At 32.1% G+C, this 23,016-nt stretch overlaps 2 protein-coding genes and 1 pseudogene across 2 annotated transcripts; 2 read left to right on the top strand and 1 right to left on the bottom strand.

The window, feature by feature from the left end:
- Positions 1-1,805: 1,805 nt before the first annotated feature.
- On the bottom strand, positions 1,806-3,902 carry LOC114422766. Its single transcript, XM_028389287.1, has 2 exons — positions 3,667-3,902; positions 1,806-3,139 (listed from the first exon to the last, which is right to left on the bottom strand). The coding sequence occupies exon 2, from the start codon at positions 3,133-3,135 to the stop codon at positions 2,143-2,145; it is 993 nt and encodes a 330-aa protein (XP_028245088.1). The 5' UTR covers positions 3,136-3,139; positions 3,667-3,902; the 3' UTR covers positions 1,806-2,142.
- A 5,591-nt stretch (positions 3,903-9,493) lies between these two features.
- Positions 9,494-10,601, top strand: LOC114422054. The gene has a single exon (XM_028388237.1). The coding sequence runs from the start codon at positions 9,588-9,590 to the stop codon at positions 10,155-10,157; it is 570 nt and encodes a 189-aa protein (XP_028244038.1). The 5' UTR covers positions 9,494-9,587; the 3' UTR covers positions 10,158-10,601.
- Positions 10,602-15,611: 5,010 nt separating this feature from the next.
- Positions 15,612-21,071, top strand: LOC114423265 (annotated as a pseudogene).
- Positions 21,072-23,016: the final 1,945 nt, after the last annotated feature.

Here is a 23,016-nt window from a genome sequence, read left to right as displayed (position 1 = left end):
CATTTCATGGGGTAAGGTTAAAATCTAGATATTGTAACTGAGATTGAGAATCGCATCGTTACCTGATGTGCATACATAACTATTAATTAAACATATACCGAGTTCAGCCATATGATTTAAGAAATGGATGCTTTTCCTTGATAACAGTCACAGAACTCCATAACCAGTACTTTCCTATCTAAACTCTTAAGTGAATAAGGAGTCAAATTCCACTACATGATATAGTTGGAATTGGATTTTCCATTTGTCATTTTCTCTTTAGTTTTCTACGATGTACCGACTGCTAGGCTCACAATCTTGGTAGGCTTGTTAAATTTTCGAGTTATTTGTTTCTGGAGTACTGAATTTATTTTCTAAATTTCATTTATTTTTATTTTGGATAATATTTTTAGGGGCTTAAATAAATATAGGAGTTCCAACTTTTATGACCTGAGAGAAATTTGTTGATAGAAAAATCATGAGACCATCACATAGAATTGTTGATCCAAAGGAGTCTATCCATATCAGCTATTGCTGATGTATGCCTGGTCCCCTGCAGGTGCTTTTGCGTTAGAGTTTAGAAGCTGATCTGGTACGTGGATTATTCCACATCTTCATCCAGTGTTCATGAGCCTAATATGATATATTTATAAGGTCCGATCAGTCCTGATATTATATTTTCCATTTTTAATTTTTACATTTATTCTATACTTTTATTTATTTATATTATATTTCACATAATATCTATCACACATTTTATTTTTCTTATCTTCCCATTTCTCTGTCTTTCGGCTCATGAGTGTATACACGGATACACAGCTTTTCCTCGTATTTCTATCATCCATGCATCCCATGAGTGTATATATATACACGGATGAACCTGGGTGTGGAACAAACATTTTTGCATGTAAATGTAATAATAGCCTAGTAGGTCTCGATACTCTTTTGAAGAATCCCAATCAATGTAATGCTCTAACTAAGAACGGGGTACTGTTGGGTAGGTGTGGGCGCGTAGCTCTGCCAAATGCAAACAATTAAAGTGCTCTCTTTTTGTGGTGTTATCTTTTTCTCAGCTTTTTGAATTATGAAGGAGTAAAAGTGTAAAACCAACTACGTGTTGCAACTTTCTAATGTGATTCTCATAATGAAGTACGTTCGTCTGACCCAAAAAAAAGAGTAAGATTTAGGAACTAGGCATCGCATGTTACCTCAAAGTCAAGTACAGCGTATCATCAACGTCAGTATATCTGGTTTTGATCTATTCTTGGTTTTAGTTCTGGTAATGGTCGGTACTATTGCCTCGTATCTGTCCACCAACGGCTACCAAAGTTGGAGTGTGTTGTTGACCTTATACCTGCGAACCAAACCAATTTGTAGGATTTGCCTTGCCATTAACAATCGTATAATAACATTGATATACCAATACTGAATTGTTTTGTTCTTTTTTTGTGATACTCTCCATATATAAAAACTACTTTTAAGTACCGACTAAACCAATTCAAATTGAGTGCACCTGCTTAGAGGAACAAAACTCTGCCAAAACACGTTTTCTCCATTTCATAATAGAATAATTATAATCATTCATCTATTTTCTCTTTTATCTCATTTCCACCACATTTTTTTTTCTATTATGTCACTTATTATATCTATTGCTTTTTCCCTCAACTTTTTCTTTTTTCTTCCCATCTCTCTCCTCTTTCCCCCTCAAAATAGGGTGAACCAATATCACTAGTTCACTACTCTTCATAATATTAGGAATCTTGGGACTTGAACTCCTTGTCATTGTATTAGCAGTGAAAGCTAATCGACTTAAACAAAGCTTAAAATAACTGAAAACAAGTGTCATTCACAACAATTACATTGAACTTAGCCTATACAGGTTTTCAAATTCAAGAAAAAGAATACTGCATATCTAAATGAAACCTGGACTAAATTGTGCAGCTAGTGATCTCTTGGAGGAAAATATCTGCAACGTTACATTCCCTATGAATAATTACATCATACATAGTCATGAATCATGAATTAAAGAAAGAAGACATCCTGTATAGCCTAGGAGCTTACTCCTTAGAGCTCTGTAATTTTATTTTATTTTTGTAAGGAAAAGTGGCATCTATGAACACTCTTGTTTACAATTATGAGAAACATAATCTTATAAAAACCAAACTAGCTATCTCCATCAATTTCTGAATTGCGTTTGATGCCTGAAGGGTCGACTTGAGTAATACTTACTGTATTAATTTCTTCATCAGCATGGTTCTTTGATGCTTCCCAATTCACTTCAACAGTGTTATCTTCTACATATGTGACTTCATAAATGTGTTTTCTAAACCAACTTCCTTTGCCAGCATTTGAAATGTTTTCTTCATGCACTATTTCAGTTTCATTAACATTAGGTGGGACACCATTTTCATCATGAAAGCTTTGAACCTCATTTATTTCCTCTGTCACTTCAGCATTTTTGTCATTATCGGCCACATTTTTGTGCATCCTGGTTTCCTTTTCTCTAATTTTGGGCCACTCATCCCCATCATTCTCCATTTTTGAGAAATCTGATGTAGCATTCTTTCTAACCTGCACTTCCTTTAGCTGTTCCCTGAGTTGTACTTCTTCTTCTTTGTCATTACTTTTAGAATCATTTATTATTGGTATCCTTGGGTATTTCTCATTGCCATGCTCTTTGTGACCTGACTCACTTCTTGATTCTAAACCAACCTTTTCAGATTTTGTTTTGGACAAATGTTTGTGTTGAATTTTGGATGATAACTCAGGTTGAGTACTTTCTGGTTCAAGTTCCACTTCTTTTCCTCTGCTGAATATCTCATAGATATGTCCAAACTCTTCTTCAGCCTTATCTTCCTTGGCTCCACCAGACCCATCATCCCTGCCATTACTTGACTCATTAGCTTCTCCTGCAGAATCTACATTTCCTGAGTCAGGAAAATCCATTTCATCTAACCGTGATGGCATCCCTTTACGCCCCAACAATATAGCTCCATCAAACTCGGTTTGATCGCTATAGTTCTCTGTATCGTTTCTCGAGTGCTTGACCTGATATAACAGCCATGCACCAACAGCCAAAACCAGGATCACCTTCAATGCCTGCATTATGTTAGCCCCTTTTGGTCTCTGGACTCTTCCAAAAGATTGGTACTCCATTCTCCTGCATGAGTCAACGTCTTTGTCAAGGCTTAAAGAAATATTCAGAGGATTCATTTGACATTATAACATGTTGATTCTTGCATTAATTCCAGAAATGTAAAATTACTAGTAAATCTTGACAACCAGCAAGAGAGGACAAACAAATCCAACTAACAATTACAGAAAGAAAACAGAAGCATGTGCATGCACCGCCAAAACTACTCTATTAAATAATGACTTGAAATTGAATCCAAGAACTAAAAAGTCAGGCCAAAAAAAAAGTGCAATTGATTCATTCAAACATAGGGGAAGAGAAGTATTTCTTCCGTGGTAGATGCTATTGGAATTGCAAACAACTGATCAAAATAAAAAAAGAATCGCAAACCAGGTCAATCATCAAGTCAACGGGCACATTTATTGGCAATTTCTATTCCAAGAAACAAGTATGGGCATGAAAAAAAAGAGAAGAAAGAAAGAAAGAAGAAAAGATTAACAAAGATTATAGAGGCATAGAAAATTCAACAGAAAAATGAGGAGCAAGAAGTGGACCTTTTGGTCTTGTTTTGTTAACGGAGCCGAGCAAGTGATGGTATTATTTGTTCTCTCTGGGAAAACTGTTGTCCAGTCTATTTGTGCTTTAAAATTATAGTTTGAAGAAGAAGATCAAAATTAATACTACTACTTTGGAAGTACAGAAGAGTAGTTGAGAGTGCCCAAAAGTGGCAGTTAACATTTTGTCGCCATCTCTAAAATAATCTTGAGACTCTTCAACACGCAACTCAACATGTCAAAGTCAAAACACATCACTCAGAATTCAAATGACTTATTAAGCCTTCCAGTTCGAGTACGGCCTTTTTATAGGGCTTTCTTTTTTCACGGAGTTGGGCACGGCCCGTTTGTATCACTGCACGAACCACTATTCCGATAGGCATCAAATTAGTACGTTGGTCTTAAAATTGTCAGAATATTCTTGAGCTTCTTCAATTCTAATTCCATAAAAAATATATATATACTTTAATTTAATTTTTTAAAATTTTATTTTCCATTGATATTAAAGATTAAAATGAATTATTTTTCTTACGGAATCAAGGAACTAAAAGAGTATTCTAAAAAGTCGGAAAATAAAAAATTAATACTTATATAAACCTTGGGTGAGGCAAATGAATATAGAGTTATATATATATGACATGAAATTAAATTACACTAATTGGAATCATATTCTATATCAAATAATAAAAATAATATAATAATTATTAAACTTATGTAATTTTTTAAAATGTTACACCTATTTTCATCCGTTGATCTTAAATTAATCTAACACTTATGATATATTCGTTAAAGTGAGGCACGTGACCATCAAAACTGTGTATTATGCAGTCCAACTCAAATTCTTTTCCGTATTGTAACACCTCTGTCCTCTGGTATGCAATGGCATATTGCCTCCTGTACTACTTGCATATTTTTCAGCCATTAATACTAGCAATATATGCAGCACTTGAATTGTACCCATACTAAAATTGATTCAATTCAAGCACTTTCCGCCATTAAACAAGCATGACCAATTAAAATTGTATAAATACAATTTAATTGATTTAAATCAAACCCAAATTGCACTTGAAATTGTACTCTTCAATAATATGACTATTTGTTTTTTTTGCTGAATTTATTTTTTGTTTTTTCTGAATTTATTTTCTGTTTTTGCTTAATACTATTTGGTAATCCACTAGAATTTTGACTATATGAAAATCGTAAACTAAAAGGATGGTTTTTTATTCTTCAAAGGATATGGTAGAGAAACATTCACGTTTAAAAGTTTAGGGGGTGTTTGGTTTGGTTGTTTTTTGTTTTCATTTTCACTGAAAATAGAAAACGGTAATGAAAATGTGTTTGGTTGGATTTCTGAAAACATTTCAAGTGAAAATGAAAACAGGAAACAACCATGAAAATAATAAATTTTCGTTTTCAGTGTTTTCAGTTGAAAATAGAAAACTCATTTCGGGTAGAATGAAATTATGATAACAATGAATGTAATTTTAAGCAAATATAAAAATACAAAAATACAAGAAGTCAATACATCATTTCAGTATTTTTATTTCATGAGAACAGAAAACAAGAAGCGAAACCAAACATATTTTCAGAATTCTAATCTTTTGAAAATGAAAACAGTTTTCAGAAAATGAAAACAAAAAATCTAAACAGAAAATGAAAATGCAAACTAAATACATTCTTATTGTTTCTTATGCCGAATAAGAGATTAAATTTAGTAATTGAGGAAGCAGGAAGACATGTGTTTTGGTGATTGGATAATAAAATAAATCAATGCAAAGACGGATGACACTTCTCTACTCCACAAAAAAGGACGACTGGTTTGGTGATTGCAGTATTTGTAAATTTATTAATGGATGCTTCAAATCTCATTTCAGCACACATACTGTGGGTATGAGGTTGAAATCGAGAAATGGGAAGGGAACTTTGAAGGTCACGTGCCTCACTTTAATGAATATATTAGAAGTGTTAGATTAATTTAACATCAACGGATAACAAATAGGCACCGAATATAATTTGATCCATAATTAATTTATATATATATATTATGATAAAAGCAAGTTGAGTTAGCACGAGGAGTGATAACCAACTAAGGTGAAATTGCTTTACATAACAGAAAGAACCTAATTCACATTTATATTTGCCAGTCCTGGGTTCTTCAATTATAACCACTCAACCATTATCCATGCTAACCCCAATGCTTGCCATGGTTGCTTTACCCACCCTTGTCTTCATATGTTCCATAATTCATTTGCGCCCCATGGTTTACCCACGCATAAAGTGAATAATTAAACTCTTGTACCTTTGCTCTGCACCAACACCAAGCTTTCTATTCAACCATATTGTCCAAATTAGACTCATCCACATAAACCACCAAGCTAATTTCTGGTTAGGTCCTCTTAAGTTGCCAAAAGTATTGTTGACTATTTGCAGGTAGTACTAGTTGATCACCCCACCACGTATAGCATTTGTTCCATAAATCATGTGTCCTCCTGCACTCAAAGAATAAATGCATGGTGGATTCCACTTCTAGGTGACATACTGCACAGATTATTTGATCCCACTGGTATTAGGTCCATCGTCCTCGGCTATTATAATCTGGCATGCCACTCTGATTTAATAGATTTTAAAAAATAAATAATAGAACATTATCTTAAAAATTTAGGATTAATATAGATATTATTATAAATTCATGAAAGTTCTATATAGTATGTGAAACTAATGATCAATATTTATAATCTTGATTTTTTATTTTTAAAAAAAGGAGGTTTTGTTTGCCCTGCCCTTATGATACTGGTGGTCAATATATGTAACATTTTGATAATTGCAATTAACGTTTTAGATATTTTATATGCAATTCGATACATCTATATTTATATAAACTGAAAAGTTACCGAATACAAATGCACAACGTAGTTTCGCAGACACATAACTTAAAAGGTTAAAGAGTATTTATACTAAAGATGTGCATAAATACAAAATAACCTTCCACTCGTATCCAACTAAATGCGATATATATAAAAAATTATATTATCAATACATAATTAATATTAATTAAAATTTATTGGTAACACTCCTCTGTTGAAAAAAAAAGATTTTAAATTATTCTAAGAGTGAATCCAACATGCGAGTGTTTAAATTAGAATAATGACTTAAATTCTGTAAAGTATTGAAAAAGTGAATTATGAGTTATCCATTAGGAATTTTCTTGTTTTTCTCTCTATTTATTATTATTTTATAAAGTGAACTGTAGCAAATTTGAGTGTAAAGAAATTCAAAGTCAAAGGTGTCCGCTCGGAAGAGGACGAGGCTAAGGAAACTCTCGATAATTTCTTCATCTTCTAATAATAAAATATTACTCTATTGAATAAATAAATAAATAAAACACTACCTTACTTTCCCACTCTGTAACAGTGTAAGGAAAGTTGAATACTGAATGACACACACACGCAAACACAAAAGGAAAAAAAAAAACTTTTCCATCAAAAGATTCAATGCAAGCATAACACGGTGAGCGAAAAGGAATTTTATTTTTCAGGAAATTATTTGTTTAGAAAATATTTTCCTTTCTCGTTCTTAATTCGCCATTGCCCGACAATATATATTTTTATTTTATTTTTTATTAGTTGTATTACATTTGATTTACTAAAAAAGTCATACATTAATGATTGAATACTAAATTATTCTTCGTTAATTAGTGTAATTTTAATTTAATAAAATTATAATTTAATATAAATTTCATAAATCTAAATTTACAGTATGATACATCATACTTAGTATATAAAATAATTTATATTATCAATGTATCATACATTTTAATTAAACATTAGTTTAAATGTATATATTAATTTTTATTAAATAAAAAGTGTACTAAGGTACACAATATTTTAATGTCTAATTTCTTCCTAACTAAATTTTGACATTTTTAAAAATTAAAAGTTTTAAAATATAGGGTTTTATAATTTTTATCATCATTAAAATAATTTTACATAACTTAACTTAACTTTGCATATGTTTTTATTTTTCTAAATGCATATATTCATGTATAAATGAGATACACATAAGTATTTAAATATAATATTTTGGTACAAATGATTGCGTATATTTTTTTTTTTTACTTACTTTTTTTTTTTATTTTTTGGGACATTCCCCCCGTCGTCTTAACTTATATCTTATCTGCTCAACTTATTCTTAATTAATGTGAGAATTGATGTTTCATACTTAAATTTTCATCACTAGAATCGGTGGCCATTAGACATTGGCGGAATATAAGACAATTTTTGGGCGGATAGCGACATATTATATAAGACAAATTTTAGGTGTAATACGTAAGTATTTTGTGTAGTCCTCCTTTTCAATTGAAATTAGAAATTTATATTTCGATAATATGTGTCAATTAATTTTTAATGTCTTTCTTGTCATTGAAATCGTAAAATTAAAAGTCTAATTTGAATTTAAGAACACAAAAAGACCTAGATGCAGCTCCTAAATTTTGCCAATCATGTATATCCTCGACTTACGTAAGGTTCATGGTTTATTTGGGCTTCCACGAGAAGACGAGAATGCCACGTTTCCAAAGTAGTTGATGCTATTTATGATTCATCGTGATTGCAATTTTGTAGATATCATTAGGCTCCACTTGGCATTAGTTCAGCGTGTGATACTGATACCGTTATACTACCTGGAGTGACTTATATTTTTCCATGGTTTATTTAGCATATTAATCAAAATCGAGTGGTGCACAATCAATTATTTAGTTATAGCTACTGTATATAGTTTGCTCAGTCTTATTGTCATATTTAATTTTAAAAATGTTAATATCAAATCTTATACTCTCGAGTGCGATAGTTGTTATTTGGTATCATTATCGGTCTTTTACAAAGGAAACTTAATTAATGGCCGGAGCAATCACTCCTCTCTTATGATTGTATTCGAAAGGGATTGCAAGACGATTATGGATCTCTTGTTTTTGCATACGTGGTGCAATTATGTTGGAAGATATCCATGATTTGTGTCATTTTTTTTACTATAGGTATTTAATTTTTATGGGAGAGAATTTGTTCGAGCCATAATTTTTTTTTAATACAGATTAATGATTTATTGCAAAAATGACATCGTATTTATATAATAAATTTGAGAAAAAGGTCTACATACTATATAATATAAAATAAATTTATATATATAATAAGTTATATATATAATAATAATAAATTTTAATCATTCAAATACAAATTATTATGTATAATAAATTTATAGATTTTTATAATAATCATCTTTAAATTTATATAAATAATTATTTTTTGATTGAATAGTTTAAATAAGATGACAAAAAAATAGTTTGATTTTTTTCTTTATATTTTCACTTGGTTTATATAAAATTGTTGAAAGTACTATTTTTTATATTTTAAAAATAAAAATAAAGCCTAATTTTTATTCAATATCAATTAATATATAATCACGATAGATATGACTTTTAACTAATTAGTATTAAAAAAACTTATCATATATATATATATATATATATTTGTAATTAGACAATAAATAATGTGAAAATTATTTATATCTTCAATACATAAATTATTCTTTTAAAATAAAGTAAATATAAAAAATATTATTTATAATTATTAATAAAAGAATTCTCATAGTATCTAGCTAAATGACAGATGCTATCTATGAGGACGTTATATTTCATCCTATTAAAAATTAGGTTAAATATCATTTTTTAAATGATTACAAGTATTAACTACAGCATTCTTATAATTATGTTTCATGGCAATAATAGAAGCGTGTTGCACGGTTGCACTTGCACAGACTCCTTTAAATAGCTCCTAACCCTCTCTCCCGTGGCATACCAAAAACACATTCTCTCTCTCTCTCTCTCTGTAAATACTAAAAAAGAAAAGAAGAAAAACAAATAAACAGTGATGGAAATTGAGGCAAGCAGGCCGGTGGTGGCAAAGAAGGTATGGAACATGGTACGCGTGTTGTTCTTCATGCTGAGAAAGGGCATAGCCAAGAGCAAAATAATGGTGGAGTTCCATCTCATGCTCAAACGTGGGAAACTTGCACTTAACAACCTCATCCTCAACCATCACTACTACAACATGCAGACCTCCTTCTTCACATGCCGATCCCACCACCACAGCACCTTCATCTCCCCAAGCGACTACGAGTTCAGCTGCAGCAACAGCCCTGCCATCCCCACCAAACGCACCAACCGCTTTTCCACCAAATCCCTCTCCTCAGTTCAGAAGGTTCTGGAGATCCTCAACAACGAAAACAATATTAATTCTCCCTTTCCTGGCTTCGGAAAGAGCCCTGCTTCTGTCAGACAGCTAAGAGTCACCGACTCACCCTTCCCTCTCAAGGACGAAGAGGATAGCCAAGTCGACGTGGCAGCCGAAGAATTCATTAAGAACTTCTATAAGGACCTCAACTTGCAAAAAAAAATGGCATATCTTGACTCCCCCTATCATATTTCCTGGAACAGATGATCCATCAATATTACTACTGTTTTCAACTTCAGTATTTCCAGGGAGAACTTTGTGCCCGCATTCGACTTAAAATCTCACATGAACCAAACCTTCTGCATATTTTTGGCTGCTATATATATATCATCAAAGTTGCATGATCATATTTGCACGCTGACATGGATGACTACTCAAGTCACGTGACCGACTTTGTTGCTTTCGTTTTATGCAGCAGCTTCTTTGTTTTTTTTGGATCGGTTCTTGAGAGATGATTGTCTTGATGTTTATTTAGTGTTTTTGCATATACTGTCTTGTTTCGGTTCACTACACTGTACTATATTAGTGTTTGGAACTGTTTTTTTTTTCCCTGTATTTTTGGGTTTTGAATGTTGGTGATTAATGATGGATAGAAAAAGAAATGAAAGGAAAAAAAGAAATAATAAAAGGAGATGTGATGTGTTTGTTAAATTGTTTGTGCCTGTCTTCCTCTAGTGGTTTGGAATTTCTCCGCTCCCGATAAAGCAAGAGCATTGCACCTACTGCAACTTTGCTCAATAAATTAAAGTGGGGGGAGGATTAAAGCAAGAGCCTTACGTTTCGTGCCTATTGGTTATATGCAGAAATTTAATTTACAGCTTTTCAAGGTTGGTGAGTTGGAAATTGGCTTTATTACACCCTTTATGTCTTTCTTGTCCCTCAATTGCTCTTTCTCTACTATGCTACTTCTCGCTCATCTATGGAATAGTTCTAAATTTCTCCTTTTTATAAGGGACTGTACAGTACTAGTTCAATTTCAAAACTGCCAAATAAATTTTTGAGCTAATAAAAAATAAAGTCCTATTTTTTTAACAAGTTATCTTAAATTCTTATGAAGTAGAAGTATTTTTTCCTATTTATCTTTAATAAATGGAGTTGGGTGGAAACATAAATTAAAAGCAGTGATATTGGCAAACATATATACTGCCAGGGAGGCTAATGTCTCCTTGTTTGGCAAACATATATGGAGTCTCATGCATAATAATGGCAGATTGCGGGTTCAGATATTGAAGGATATATATTTGAAGTCTAATCATATCCTTCGAACACACATTCCTAGCAATTGCTCCTTTACTTGGTCATCAATTTTGAAGGCAATGGAGTTTTTGAATTAATGATGTATGTGTTTCTCATTAGAATTGGATCCGGTGACATTTCTTTATGGTATTTGTGCAATCAAGTTGACTATGTAAATATATATTCAGGATACCCATTTACTGTTCAAATATTTTTTTGTGAATGGCCAATGAAATTTCAATTTGCTGGCTACAAATATTCCACATGATGTTAAGCAACAAATGATATCTGTTGTTACTGATGATGAGCTTGAGGATTGTGTGATTTGGCACCCATCTCCGGATGGAGTTTATTCTGCTCGATCAGCTTATACGGATGAGTCTCTTCTAATACATCCACTCATGATACCCATAGAGAGACTTGGACATGGCTTTTTGGTCATCTCAACTCCCAAAATTCATAATTTTTCTTCCTCTATGGCTTGCCTTCCTACAAATTCTTTTTTGTTACCATAAACACCTTTATACTAACGTGTTTTGTTGCAGGTGTAGCTTATTCCCTGAAGACATTCTTTAGATGTCACGTGATTGTCATAGAGCAAATCAAATTTGGAATGCTATTAAGTGTTCAAGTAAATTAACTTGAGTTCTAATTCTCTATATATAATTGCATTAAATACAGATTTTATCGTATATAATAATTTTATTTGACCTGAGTATCCTTATTTCGATTTTTAAGTTATTTTAAATGTACTTTGGAGCCAGCTTTCGACTTATCATGCATTATTAAAATAATTAGTTATTTAATTGAAAAGCGTGTTAAGTATCACCCTATAGACTTGCATAATTCATTTTTGCTGTTTTGGCACTTGTTACAGTTTGCCATCATTATTGAATCTGAAAAAGGTTGTTAAGCCTTTTTTATTAAAAAAGAAAAACATTGAGTCTGAAAATCCTGTACCCGTATCTTCGTTTTTAAAAAAATTTAACCTTACCAAAATGAAAATATAATGTTTTTAAAAAACAAAGAAAAACATGTAAAGTAATTATTCTGTAACCGTTACTTATATTATCTTGTATGAATAGTGGGTCTTAAAATGAAGAAATTATTAATAAACATTGAAACCCATGTACCGCGCCAATTGATTAGGAAAAATAAATACTATAATGAATTTATCATATATAGATAGATTATTGAAAAGAATATGCCTTGAAACAATATTCATTCTGAAAAATTATCGGACATGCATGCGATAAAAACAATTGGGATTCAAAAGTGTGAATATCTAATATCGGGTATACATTACATGTGGGACAGTCGTATTAGTTGAGGACACTTTATTTGGTGTGTGGATTAGTTTGTCCATTTCTTCCCAAAGCAGTGGCGATGGTGAACAGTAGAGCCATTTTGTCAAAGACAAAATAAAGTTCATGCTGCTTTAGGGATCACTAAGGAGGCAAAAGACGATTGTTGCTTAGTTAGGTTATAATGGGATAAAAGCCACTTTGATGTTATGGTGTATATCCAAATTTGAGCATGATTGTTGTCATTATACGCACCCCTTGTCTGTAGACACTTGGAAAGTTCTCTGCTTTATTTGAAAGGGGGGAAAACTTGGAAGTTATGGAGCGATATATGTGATTGTGTGGATTTGTTATATATTGAATGTTGCCTTTAGTTTGGAACTATTAATATAGGTCAAATTCACCAATGGTTTAAATTTGAAGAGGCTAAGGTTATCCCTTCCAATCCGAGAGTGAAAAGTGTGATACATGGAGATATAGAAGGATTAAAAAGAGTTGTGAAGGTTCTAAATTCTACTTATAGGAAGAATATAATTAAGGTGATCCTTGTCAAATCCAAAGTTCAACCTATAGTTTTTGTCTCTTAATGGTTTTTCTTTTTTGTTTCTATTGCAGTAAAAGATTCTTAAACCATCTTAGCAATCTCTTTTTTGGTAACAGTAACTACACTTACATATAAATTAACATTCGTATCTAAATTACATATATAACATTTATCATTTTGCATTAATTATTCTGGTTGGTAAATAACAGTTTTCAGTTAAAAGGAACTTTTTTTTTTTTTATCGAAATCCTCCTTCACTAAGCTTTTTTTTTTGGAAGAGGCCTTCACTAAACAAATCAAACAATTTATTTGATTGAATTAAATATGTTAATATATATATATATATATATATATATATATATATATATATATATAAAATTTATATTCTACAAGTATGTTTACTTAATTTGATTTGTTTCATACTTTTGTCTCATTTATTATTTATCAAGTTACTTAACTATTATATAATTTCTTAAAGCAACTAAAATTAAACACCAAAATTAGCTAAATTAATTAGTAAAAAATAACAAATGCACATGAATATAAATAAATTAAATGTACAATAGAAAAACGCTTTTATCCTATATTTTGACTTTGAATATATTTTTCATTGTATAATTATTTAACACAAAGAGGTGTCAATCTATAATACACGACATAGGCTAGTTTATGTTATGTTCTATTTGGTCCCCATATAACGCAAACCAAATTGTTTATCTTGAATATTTCGTCCACGTAAACAATTAAAAGAAATTCCCATTGAATAGTTGCACACAAATAAAACAAGTTTCTGTCAAAAAAGGGTGTGAAAATTATGGGTTCACAAACAATTGGGGTGCTTTTGGGCTTTTACAGACTGGGATCCATAAAAGAGGGCAAAGTGGGCAAGTGAGCTATCAGTGTAGCTTAATTGGGGCCCAAAACGGGAAATGGATTGATGTTCAAGAATTTTAGGCAAAAAGGGCTTATGTAAGTGAGATTCAGTTCCACAAGACAAGTGTTTTATTATTATTATTATTACTGGAAGGGCCGAAACGGCCAACTATACACGGACAGGGCCAGTCCAAAAGTAAAGTATACGCTTTAGGCCTACTAAAAAAAATATTTGTCATTAGTATTTATAAAACTAATATAAAATAAAAAAAATCTCATACATTGATAAAAACAAAGTCATATTATTAGAAAAAAAATCCAACAAACAAAAATTTTCTTTATCGTTGAATTGATCCTTCACACGGAATACTAAAGCTGAGGAATAAGCTGACAAGGGAACAAGCAAAAAACGGGGAGGGCTATAAAAAATCCTCAACCCCATCTCCCTATCTTGAGACAAACCCCACTTAAATTAACTAAGGCGTCTGCAGAAGGCATAGGTGTCAAAAAAATTTAATTGCTGCACAATGTCCTTCCCAAGGAAACCCAACGAATAATGATTAGCATTTCCTTGGCAGATCAAGTTAACTCCTAAAAGAGATTCACTCTATATCCTCTTCCATATGCAAGACAAGCTACCTTACGTATTGGGTCTAGAGGCTTAATTCAAGAGCTACAATATTTGCCTGTTTACATCAAATAAAAGAATAAAAATCTAAAGAACAATGTAAGATAATACTCATAACATAAAATATAAAAATAATTATCTGTTTAAACGGGTTTACAAAATGACCCAGTAAAAGAGAATTAGGTTAATCACACTTTTCTGCAAAATAAAAGAGGTCAACCATACTTTCGCTATTTAAAATATATTAATCAGATAAATTTGGCTTGTAACTATACCAGATATGTATGTATGAAGCATCATATAACAATATTGTGTTATCAAAAGTGTATTCCAAAACTTGTGAATGAACTCACAAATTTATTAATTATTATTATTATTATTATCACGACACATGCCATTTGAACTTTTCCGTGATTGACACAGGTATTTTGAACCTTGAAAGTCCTTCACATATCATTAGTGTATTCTGAATCTGCAAATGGGTTTATAAATTTATTATTATAGAATATTTTTATTTTATTTTTTAGGGCATTATTATTGTTAATCTTAATTCAAATTTTATTTTTAAATCTTAAGATATATCTAGTGATATATAAATTATGTGTTTGACCACGTTACCTACCTAGATCAATTGATAGAAAATTATTTTAAGTTAATCATGTCTCATTTTAAAAATAATAATTCTATACTTTTGTTTTTCTCTATATTACAGATCCTGATATAATTTTTTTATACAACGTATTAACAAGAATATTCTAGCTTTGCGTGTGATGATCATTATCCTAACTTAGTAGTTCTCTTTTGCAGTTTAATAAAATATTCCCACCCTTAGGAGTTAGGGCAAACAACTCACCTTCGGGAAACACGTACGTGTTGATGACAGCGGTTGATTACATATAATTTAGACACCTTTCCTCACTCACATTAGAAGGAATATCAATAATAATTCTCAATTTTCACAATTATCATGAAAGGCTAATGTATGCTTTAAAAAAGAGAATATTATTGTTATAAAATTATCTAATGATTCTAATCCCCCTTCATCGAACAAGAATACGTGACAGGAGACAAAAAGTCTTCCCCAAGCAATAGAGACCAGAGTTCCACCTGTTCCCTAGTATGTACATATCTGTACTTAGTTCTACAGATATGATTTGTGATAATCAATAACACACTTGGACCATATTTGGTTTCTTGAATAGCCAGTTTAATGGTAATGATCACTCTCACCCAGATGTATAGTTTTTCACGTCTGTCTTTGTTATTGTTGTATTGGTATTGATGAAAATTTTCAATTCGGTTGCCGTTATTTGACCATCTAGGAACATAAAATAATGTGGAAAACGAGAACCTGGAATGGTTTTTGCAAATAGAAAATGACACACACGCACCCCACTTGCGCAGTATTCCCTTTCATAAGTGACTGACATGTTACTTTGCTGAAGTAGGGACACGGGTGCTTATTAAACTTAGGATTTTCTGGCTGCCGTGGTGTTAATTCAAAGAGAAAAGTCTCAAAGGATCATACTCATACTCATAACACTGGTGAAGAGAAGAAGAAAGTAATTGGTAGGGAAATGGAGAGTACACTGAAGGCCTTGAGAGATGGAGAGTCAGTGTTGGACCTCAGCCCAAGATCCACCGTCAGTGGTGGCGTTGAGGACATCTACGGCGAGGATCGCGCCACCGAGGACCAACTTGTTATCCCATGGACTGTCTCGGTTGCCAGGTCCTACTCACATCACATGCACTTTCTCACTTGTTACACCCTTCATGGACTGCATGCATGCTCATGCTTATGTTACTTATATTTGGTCAATAAATAACATTATAGTATTTCTAACAGTGTAGTTTCTTTTTTTTATTTTTTTCATGGAATGAAATTATGTATGTTACTTAGCTGATAGTTCTGTACTACTAGGTTGATTTTAGTAAGAGATAAATTTTTATGCAACAAGAAATCTATCTTCATGGGTGTGATTTTCAGCTAGTTATAATAAAAATGAACAAACTTACTATATTAGATGATATAAAAATCCTCTACTTTGTGAGTTGTGAGTATATATACTATTTACTCTTTTAGTAGATAGAATAGAAATACCTGAGTCTCTGGTATGAATTTGTGGTGCATGCAGTGGGTACTCTTTGCTAAGGGATCCACAGTACAACAAAGGGCTAGCTTTCACTGAGAAAGAGAGGGATGCACACTATTTGCGTGGCCTCCTGCCTCCCACAGTCAGCACTCAGCAACTTCAGATTTATCTATTAATATCTATGAGGGTGTTATTTCACCCTTCCCTTATCTGTTCTCATTATTAATTTCTTTCTACTGTCTGTAGGAGAAGAAACTGATGAACAGCATCAGGCAATATCAGGTTCCCTTGCAAAAGTACGTGGCCATGATGGACCTTCAGGTACGAATTTCAACTCATCTTAATTACATTGAACAGCATGAGATTTGTTCTTGTTTATTTTCTCATGTTCTCGATGTTAAGTTGTCTGCAAAGGATAGTAGTGTGTCATTGCAAATACAAGATAGTAGATTTTTTCTTTCGTGATCTCTTTTCTTCCCTTGGTAGTGCTTCGAACTATTTTCTTATTGAACTATATCATTGCAAGTCATGATGCCCTTGAATTTTTTAAGAAAATAAAATATATATTAATCTACTTTGTAAGAATTGGCATATGCCTCTTATATAAAATGAGGATATGAAAGTTGAAAAGTAGCTAACACAGCATGTTGTTCTGGTTCTGGTATACAGGAGAGGAATGAAAGACTATTTTACAAACTTCTAATTGATAATGTTGAGGAATTGCTCCCTGTTGTATATGCTCCTACTGTTGGTGAGGCTTGACAGAAATATGGGAGCATATTCAGACGTCCTCAGGGTCTTTACATTAGTTTGAAAGAGAGGTATAATTCTTTATTTTCCTGTATTAGTATGCAACTTTCAGCCACATGTGGCACAGGGTTATAAATACGTTGGCCATTTGCAGGGGTAAAATCCTCGAGGTTTTAAAAAACTGGCCTGAGAGGAGTATTCAAGTTATTGTTCTAACCGACGGTGAGTGGATTTTGGGACTTGGGGATCTTGGATGTCAGGTATTTCTCCAAGGGAATTGAACTTGTTAATTTTCAATGAAAATATAGACATGGTGAAAGTAGATGAACTAGCCTTCACATAATTAATTATGTTGGTTGCACTTCAGGGGATGGGAATTCCTGTTGGTAAATTGGCTTCGTACACAGCACTAGGAGGAGTTCGTCCTTCAGCAGCAAGCATTTTCCATCTATTGCTTCTTCCCATTTTATAGTTGCCTAAGATGCATAGATATGATGCATAACTATTGTTTACAAATAGGAATAATATCAATCTCATTTCTTTCTTAAAATTCACAGAAGAAAATTTTTCCTTTTTGGTTCATTAAGGAACAATGCTTCTATGTTTCTATATTACACATGATTCTATATCTCACATGTAGTTGCATTAGATTTCATAACTTTTTTAAAGGCTTAGATACTTCATAGATACGTATCAATGAAGTATCAGTGCTTCATATGCATGCCTCATGATGTTTTAAATTTCATTGATTTGTTTTTCTTCCTTCCTTTCTTCTTACATCATTTTTTCATTTTTTGTGGTTAGTGTTTGCCTATTACTATGGATGTGGGGACAAATAATGAGAAATTATTGAATGATGAATTTTACATTGGGCTTAGACAAAAGAGGGCAACTGGGCAGGTTTGTATAACATATGTCTTGCTCAAAATTATTTTATTATCTTATCATATTATTGTACCATTAATAACTTGTATTGATCTGCGGCAACTTGAATGGTTTCTACTTAGGAGTATTATGACCTTATGCATGAGTTTATGACTGCTGTGAAGCAAAACTACGGGGAAAATGTTCTTGTACAGGTTGTTACACATTCCATGCATGGTTCATGTGGCTTCTGAACATATGCTCTTCAATTATTATGTCTGATTTTTCAATTTCAAATGATTTTTGCAGTTTGAAGACTTTGCAAATCACAATGCTTTTGAGTTACTTGCTAAATATGGGACAACTCATCTCGTTTTCAATGACGATATACAGGTACTTTGTCTTGCAAAAGCTCCTCTATTTCTTGAATATTGTTAGTATGTGTTCTAATTGTTAATGCGTTATTTTAGGGGACTGCATCTGTTGTTCTAGCTGGAGTTGTAGCAGCCCTAAAGCTCATTGGCGGTACATTGCCTGAGCACACATTCCTCTTCCTTGGTGCTGGAGAAGTAAGACCATTATTTATTTTACCCCTTTTTTCTGACTTGTTATCTATGCTGCTTTCCATGCTGCCGAAGTGAAGGGAAGCAACCAAAAGCAATAAATGAGTATATTGCATTGGATTTTTTTATACTTGAGTATATTGCATTGGCTATTTTAAATCATTGGATTTTAGTGTATGCCAGCACATTGCCTATTGTTCTTTTACTTAACGAATCAGTTAGTCTAACTCATTTTTTGTGATGCTTACAGGCAGGAACTGGTATAGCAGAGCTAATAGCTCTTGAGATGTCAAAGCAGGTGAATTAGCTATTGTTTATATATCAGTAAAATTGGTTTCTTGAGTTCATTTCAAATTACAGCTGAAGAAGCTCTATTTATATTTCTATTGTTTCTGAGGCAGACTAAGGCACCCATAGAAGAGACTCGCAAGAAGATATGGCTTGTAGACTCAAAGGTAGTAGAAACATGATATGTTCCCAACGGAATCTCTTCTCTTCACATTCATTTATTTTTTTTGCATCAATTTGATTCAGTTTTCTAATGCATTTCTTTACTCTAATGCAGGGTTTAATTGTTAGTTCGTGGAAGAATTCACTTCAACACTTCAAGAAGCCTTGGGCTCATGAACATGAATGAGCCTGTTAACAGTCTCCTAGAGGCAGTCAAGGTGTTTAATATGTCTGTTTATGGCCTGCAATAGGTTGCCTTAGATATGTCCTTAATATCCTTAATTACTGCACACGTTTAGGTGATCAAGCCAACAGTTTTGATTGGATCATTAGGAGTGGGAAGAACATTTACAAAGGAAGTAGTTGAGGCTATGACTTCAAACAATGATGTAAAACCTTGTGTCACTCTTCTTGTGGATGAGTATTTGTGAGTATTTAGATGTATGATTTTAAATATGAACTACACTGTCATGCCTGACTTGCAGAAACCTCTCATTATGGCTCTCTCCAATCCTACCTCACAGTCTGAGTGTACAGCTGAAGAGGCTTACCAGTGGAGTGAGGTAAAAAAAAAAAAACTGAGGATCGCATCTTTCTCTAGACCTGGTTAAGCATTCTCTGATGCAAATTATGCTTAACACTGCTACATTTTCGCAATAATATTAATTTGTTTGCTTGTTTCCCGAAAAGGGTCGTGCAATTTTTGCTAGTGGGAGTCCATTTGATCCTGTTGAATACAAGGGCAAAGTTTATGCTTCTGGCCAGGTTTTAAAATCTTCTTCAAATTCATTATTATTTCTCTTTTTTCATTTGTTAAACAGCATAACATCATATCTGATTCTTTCCTTGTTAATTCAGGCCAACAATGCTTAAATTTTCCCTGGCTTTGGTTTGGGTTTAGTAATCTCAGGAGCAATTCGAGTACATGACGATATGCTTCTAGCAGCTTGTAAGTGAATATGACAAATTTAGCACGATACATCCAATGAACATGACGCGGAGTACTTTATTTCTTTTGAATGGTAGAGAAGGGAATACTTTAACAGAAACTCACCTTATTTCAATATTCTTGATTCCTTTGAATTCTCTTGGCTTACATTTGCCGCTCTGTAGATGATAAGACTATTTATAAATACAAATAGCCCCAAAATATTAAATATACTCTTTGACTAAATACATGTGTGAATAAATACTTGGAACCTATTAATATGTGATAGGCAATGCTTAATCACAAACAATGCTTTGACGTTCTTCTTGTAAATTGTACAGCGGAATCCTTGGCTAAACAAGTGAGTGAGGAGAACTACAAAAATGGCTTGATTTACCCACCATTCTCTAATATCAGAAAAATTTCGGCTAATATAGCTGCAAATGTTGCTGCCAAGGCATACAAACTAGGTGTGTGTTCATTCTCTTTAACTCTTTATTGTCAAAATCACAATCTCAGGCATTCATTTCCATTTAAACTAACCAACTGTTTCAAATAATGTCTTTGTAGGCTTGGCTACCCGTCTTCCTCGTCCTCAGAATCTTGTGAAGTATGCTGAGAGTTGCATGTATACCGCAACTATAGGTGAATGAGGGCAACTCACTATTGATTCTCTCGGCTTTTGGCTCTAACAAAGATTTGTTTCGTGTAAGGCGTCTTAATTATTGTGCTTGAATAAACAATTTTATGCTTGAACCAGTGTTTTTTCTATTATGAAATCCTTATTTCATCTAATGTTACATGTGTCGATGACAATGGTTATTAAAATCCATATATAATAGCTCAAGTCGTTTCATTTGCCCTGGCGACTTTAGTTTGTTTCCAGCCTATTGTACCATGTACTTGTAATAACTTGGTAATATCTCAAATCTATCCATCGGAATAGTTCATAATTGTTGTATAATTAAAGTTGATATGGATACATGTATAATTGTATCTGTTTGAAAGTGTTGCTGTAGGTTGGAAAGAGTTGTTGTGTAACTAGTTTTCCATTCATGCTATGAACCGTATAATTTTAGTTTTATTTCTAATCATAGAAAATACTAAAAAGATTATTATCTTAAACGAGACAGAAAATGTATAAATTATATTATATTCCATGATTAGAAATCCATATATTATGTTCTCATGGATCATTTCCAGAGCCCCTACACCCACATCTCGTCTCAACCTGATCTCTTTACAGTATCACCTTCACACACGTCACCTTTCTTTATTCATCCCTAATCAGAACCGAACCCATATATAAAAGGCACAACACACACAACACAATGATGTACCCTCTCTTCAGCACTTAAAAAGCATTGTAAAGACAACAATCGTAACCACTTGTTATAGGAGCAAATCACTGTGATATCCCTCCAAACATACGGCACAATCAGAGAAAAGAAGACAAACTCCAAAAGTGGTGATCGTGCTCATCAACTCCGATAATTTTCTACGTTCAAGACCCTTTTCGTCATCATGGTCACTTGCTTCCATCCTCCATATGGTTGTTCATGGGTTTATAACCATAACTACTAAATAATCAAATTGTTAGAGGTTATTATAATAACCATAACCAGTTTTGTATAACCGGTTAGTCTATATCATGGTAATATTTTTATTAGTTAATCTCAACATTTGAAAAATTATTGCGAGTGATAGCAGCTAAATACGGTGGAAATTTGTTGAGGGGATGAGAATGAACTTTCTGCTTGAAGCCTAAGGTTCTTTCGGGGTTCTTGAGTTTCCATTAGCTTGATCTACTTGTCATTCTCAGTCCGGAGGTTGAATTTTAAGAGAACAACTTCAAGTAAATCCCAAAAATTTAAATTGAATTTTAACACTAAAGTGAAAAATAATAAAAATAAAAGTTCTTTCATCTTATGTGATACATTAAACTCACAAAAAGAAGTTAAATAAATTTTATCAAAAGTGTTCTCAGTAACTCCAATTTTATAATTTATAAAGTAAAAACACATGTGAGATTTAATTTAATATTTTTAAATGAAAAATAAAATTTTAATAGCATTCCAATTGAATTTTGTATTTATTATATTTTTCAATAATACATGCAAGATTTGCAAATTATCCATTACATTATTTTATTCATTCTGTATAAAATTAACTTAATTAAATTAAAATGGCATTCTTTTAATAAAAAAGTATAAAACTACTAAAATGATGTTCATTTGTTCAATATATTTTTTTCCTAAAAAATGATTAAATGTCAAATAAATTATGTTTTACATTAAAAATATAAACTTTGAATGATGAAATTAAATTAGGTCCATAAATTTTAACAAAAAAACAAAATAAAGAACTAAAATTAATAAAAATAACATAAATTCAACTTTGTTGTATGAAATTGACCTCATCTAATAAAGGCTATGGATCATCCTACAATTCCAGGTTAGTTCTTAGTGGCATGGATGCGTTATTTTCACAAAATTAAAGACAATCCATTATGTAAACAATACATATTTGAGCAGCTATACATGTTATTGTTCTAATCTCATCTCATATATATATAACAAAAATAAATATTTGAGACGACATTAATTAATAAACAAAAGAATAGTTGGTGCCAGTTGTGACCAAACAATAAAATATTCCTTTTTTTAATGTAAAACATTCCTTTAAAGCTTACAAAAATATGTAGCAAATACAGAAAATATATTTTTGTTTTTCAACAAATCATAGATGCCTACACATTTAGTATCAGTATCATAAAATTAAAAAAAGAAAGAAAGAAAATTTTAACTAAAATTGTTCATATAGCACCAATTTT

Source organism: Glycine soja, chromosome 8 (assembly GCF_004193775.1).
Source record: "Glycine soja cultivar W05 chromosome 8, ASM419377v2, whole genome shotgun sequence".
Lineage (NCBI taxonomy): Eukaryota > Viridiplantae > Streptophyta > Magnoliopsida > Fabales > Fabaceae > Glycine > Glycine soja.
Note: the sequence above shows the minus strand (reverse complement) of the source record. Positions and strands in the feature narration are given on the sequence as shown.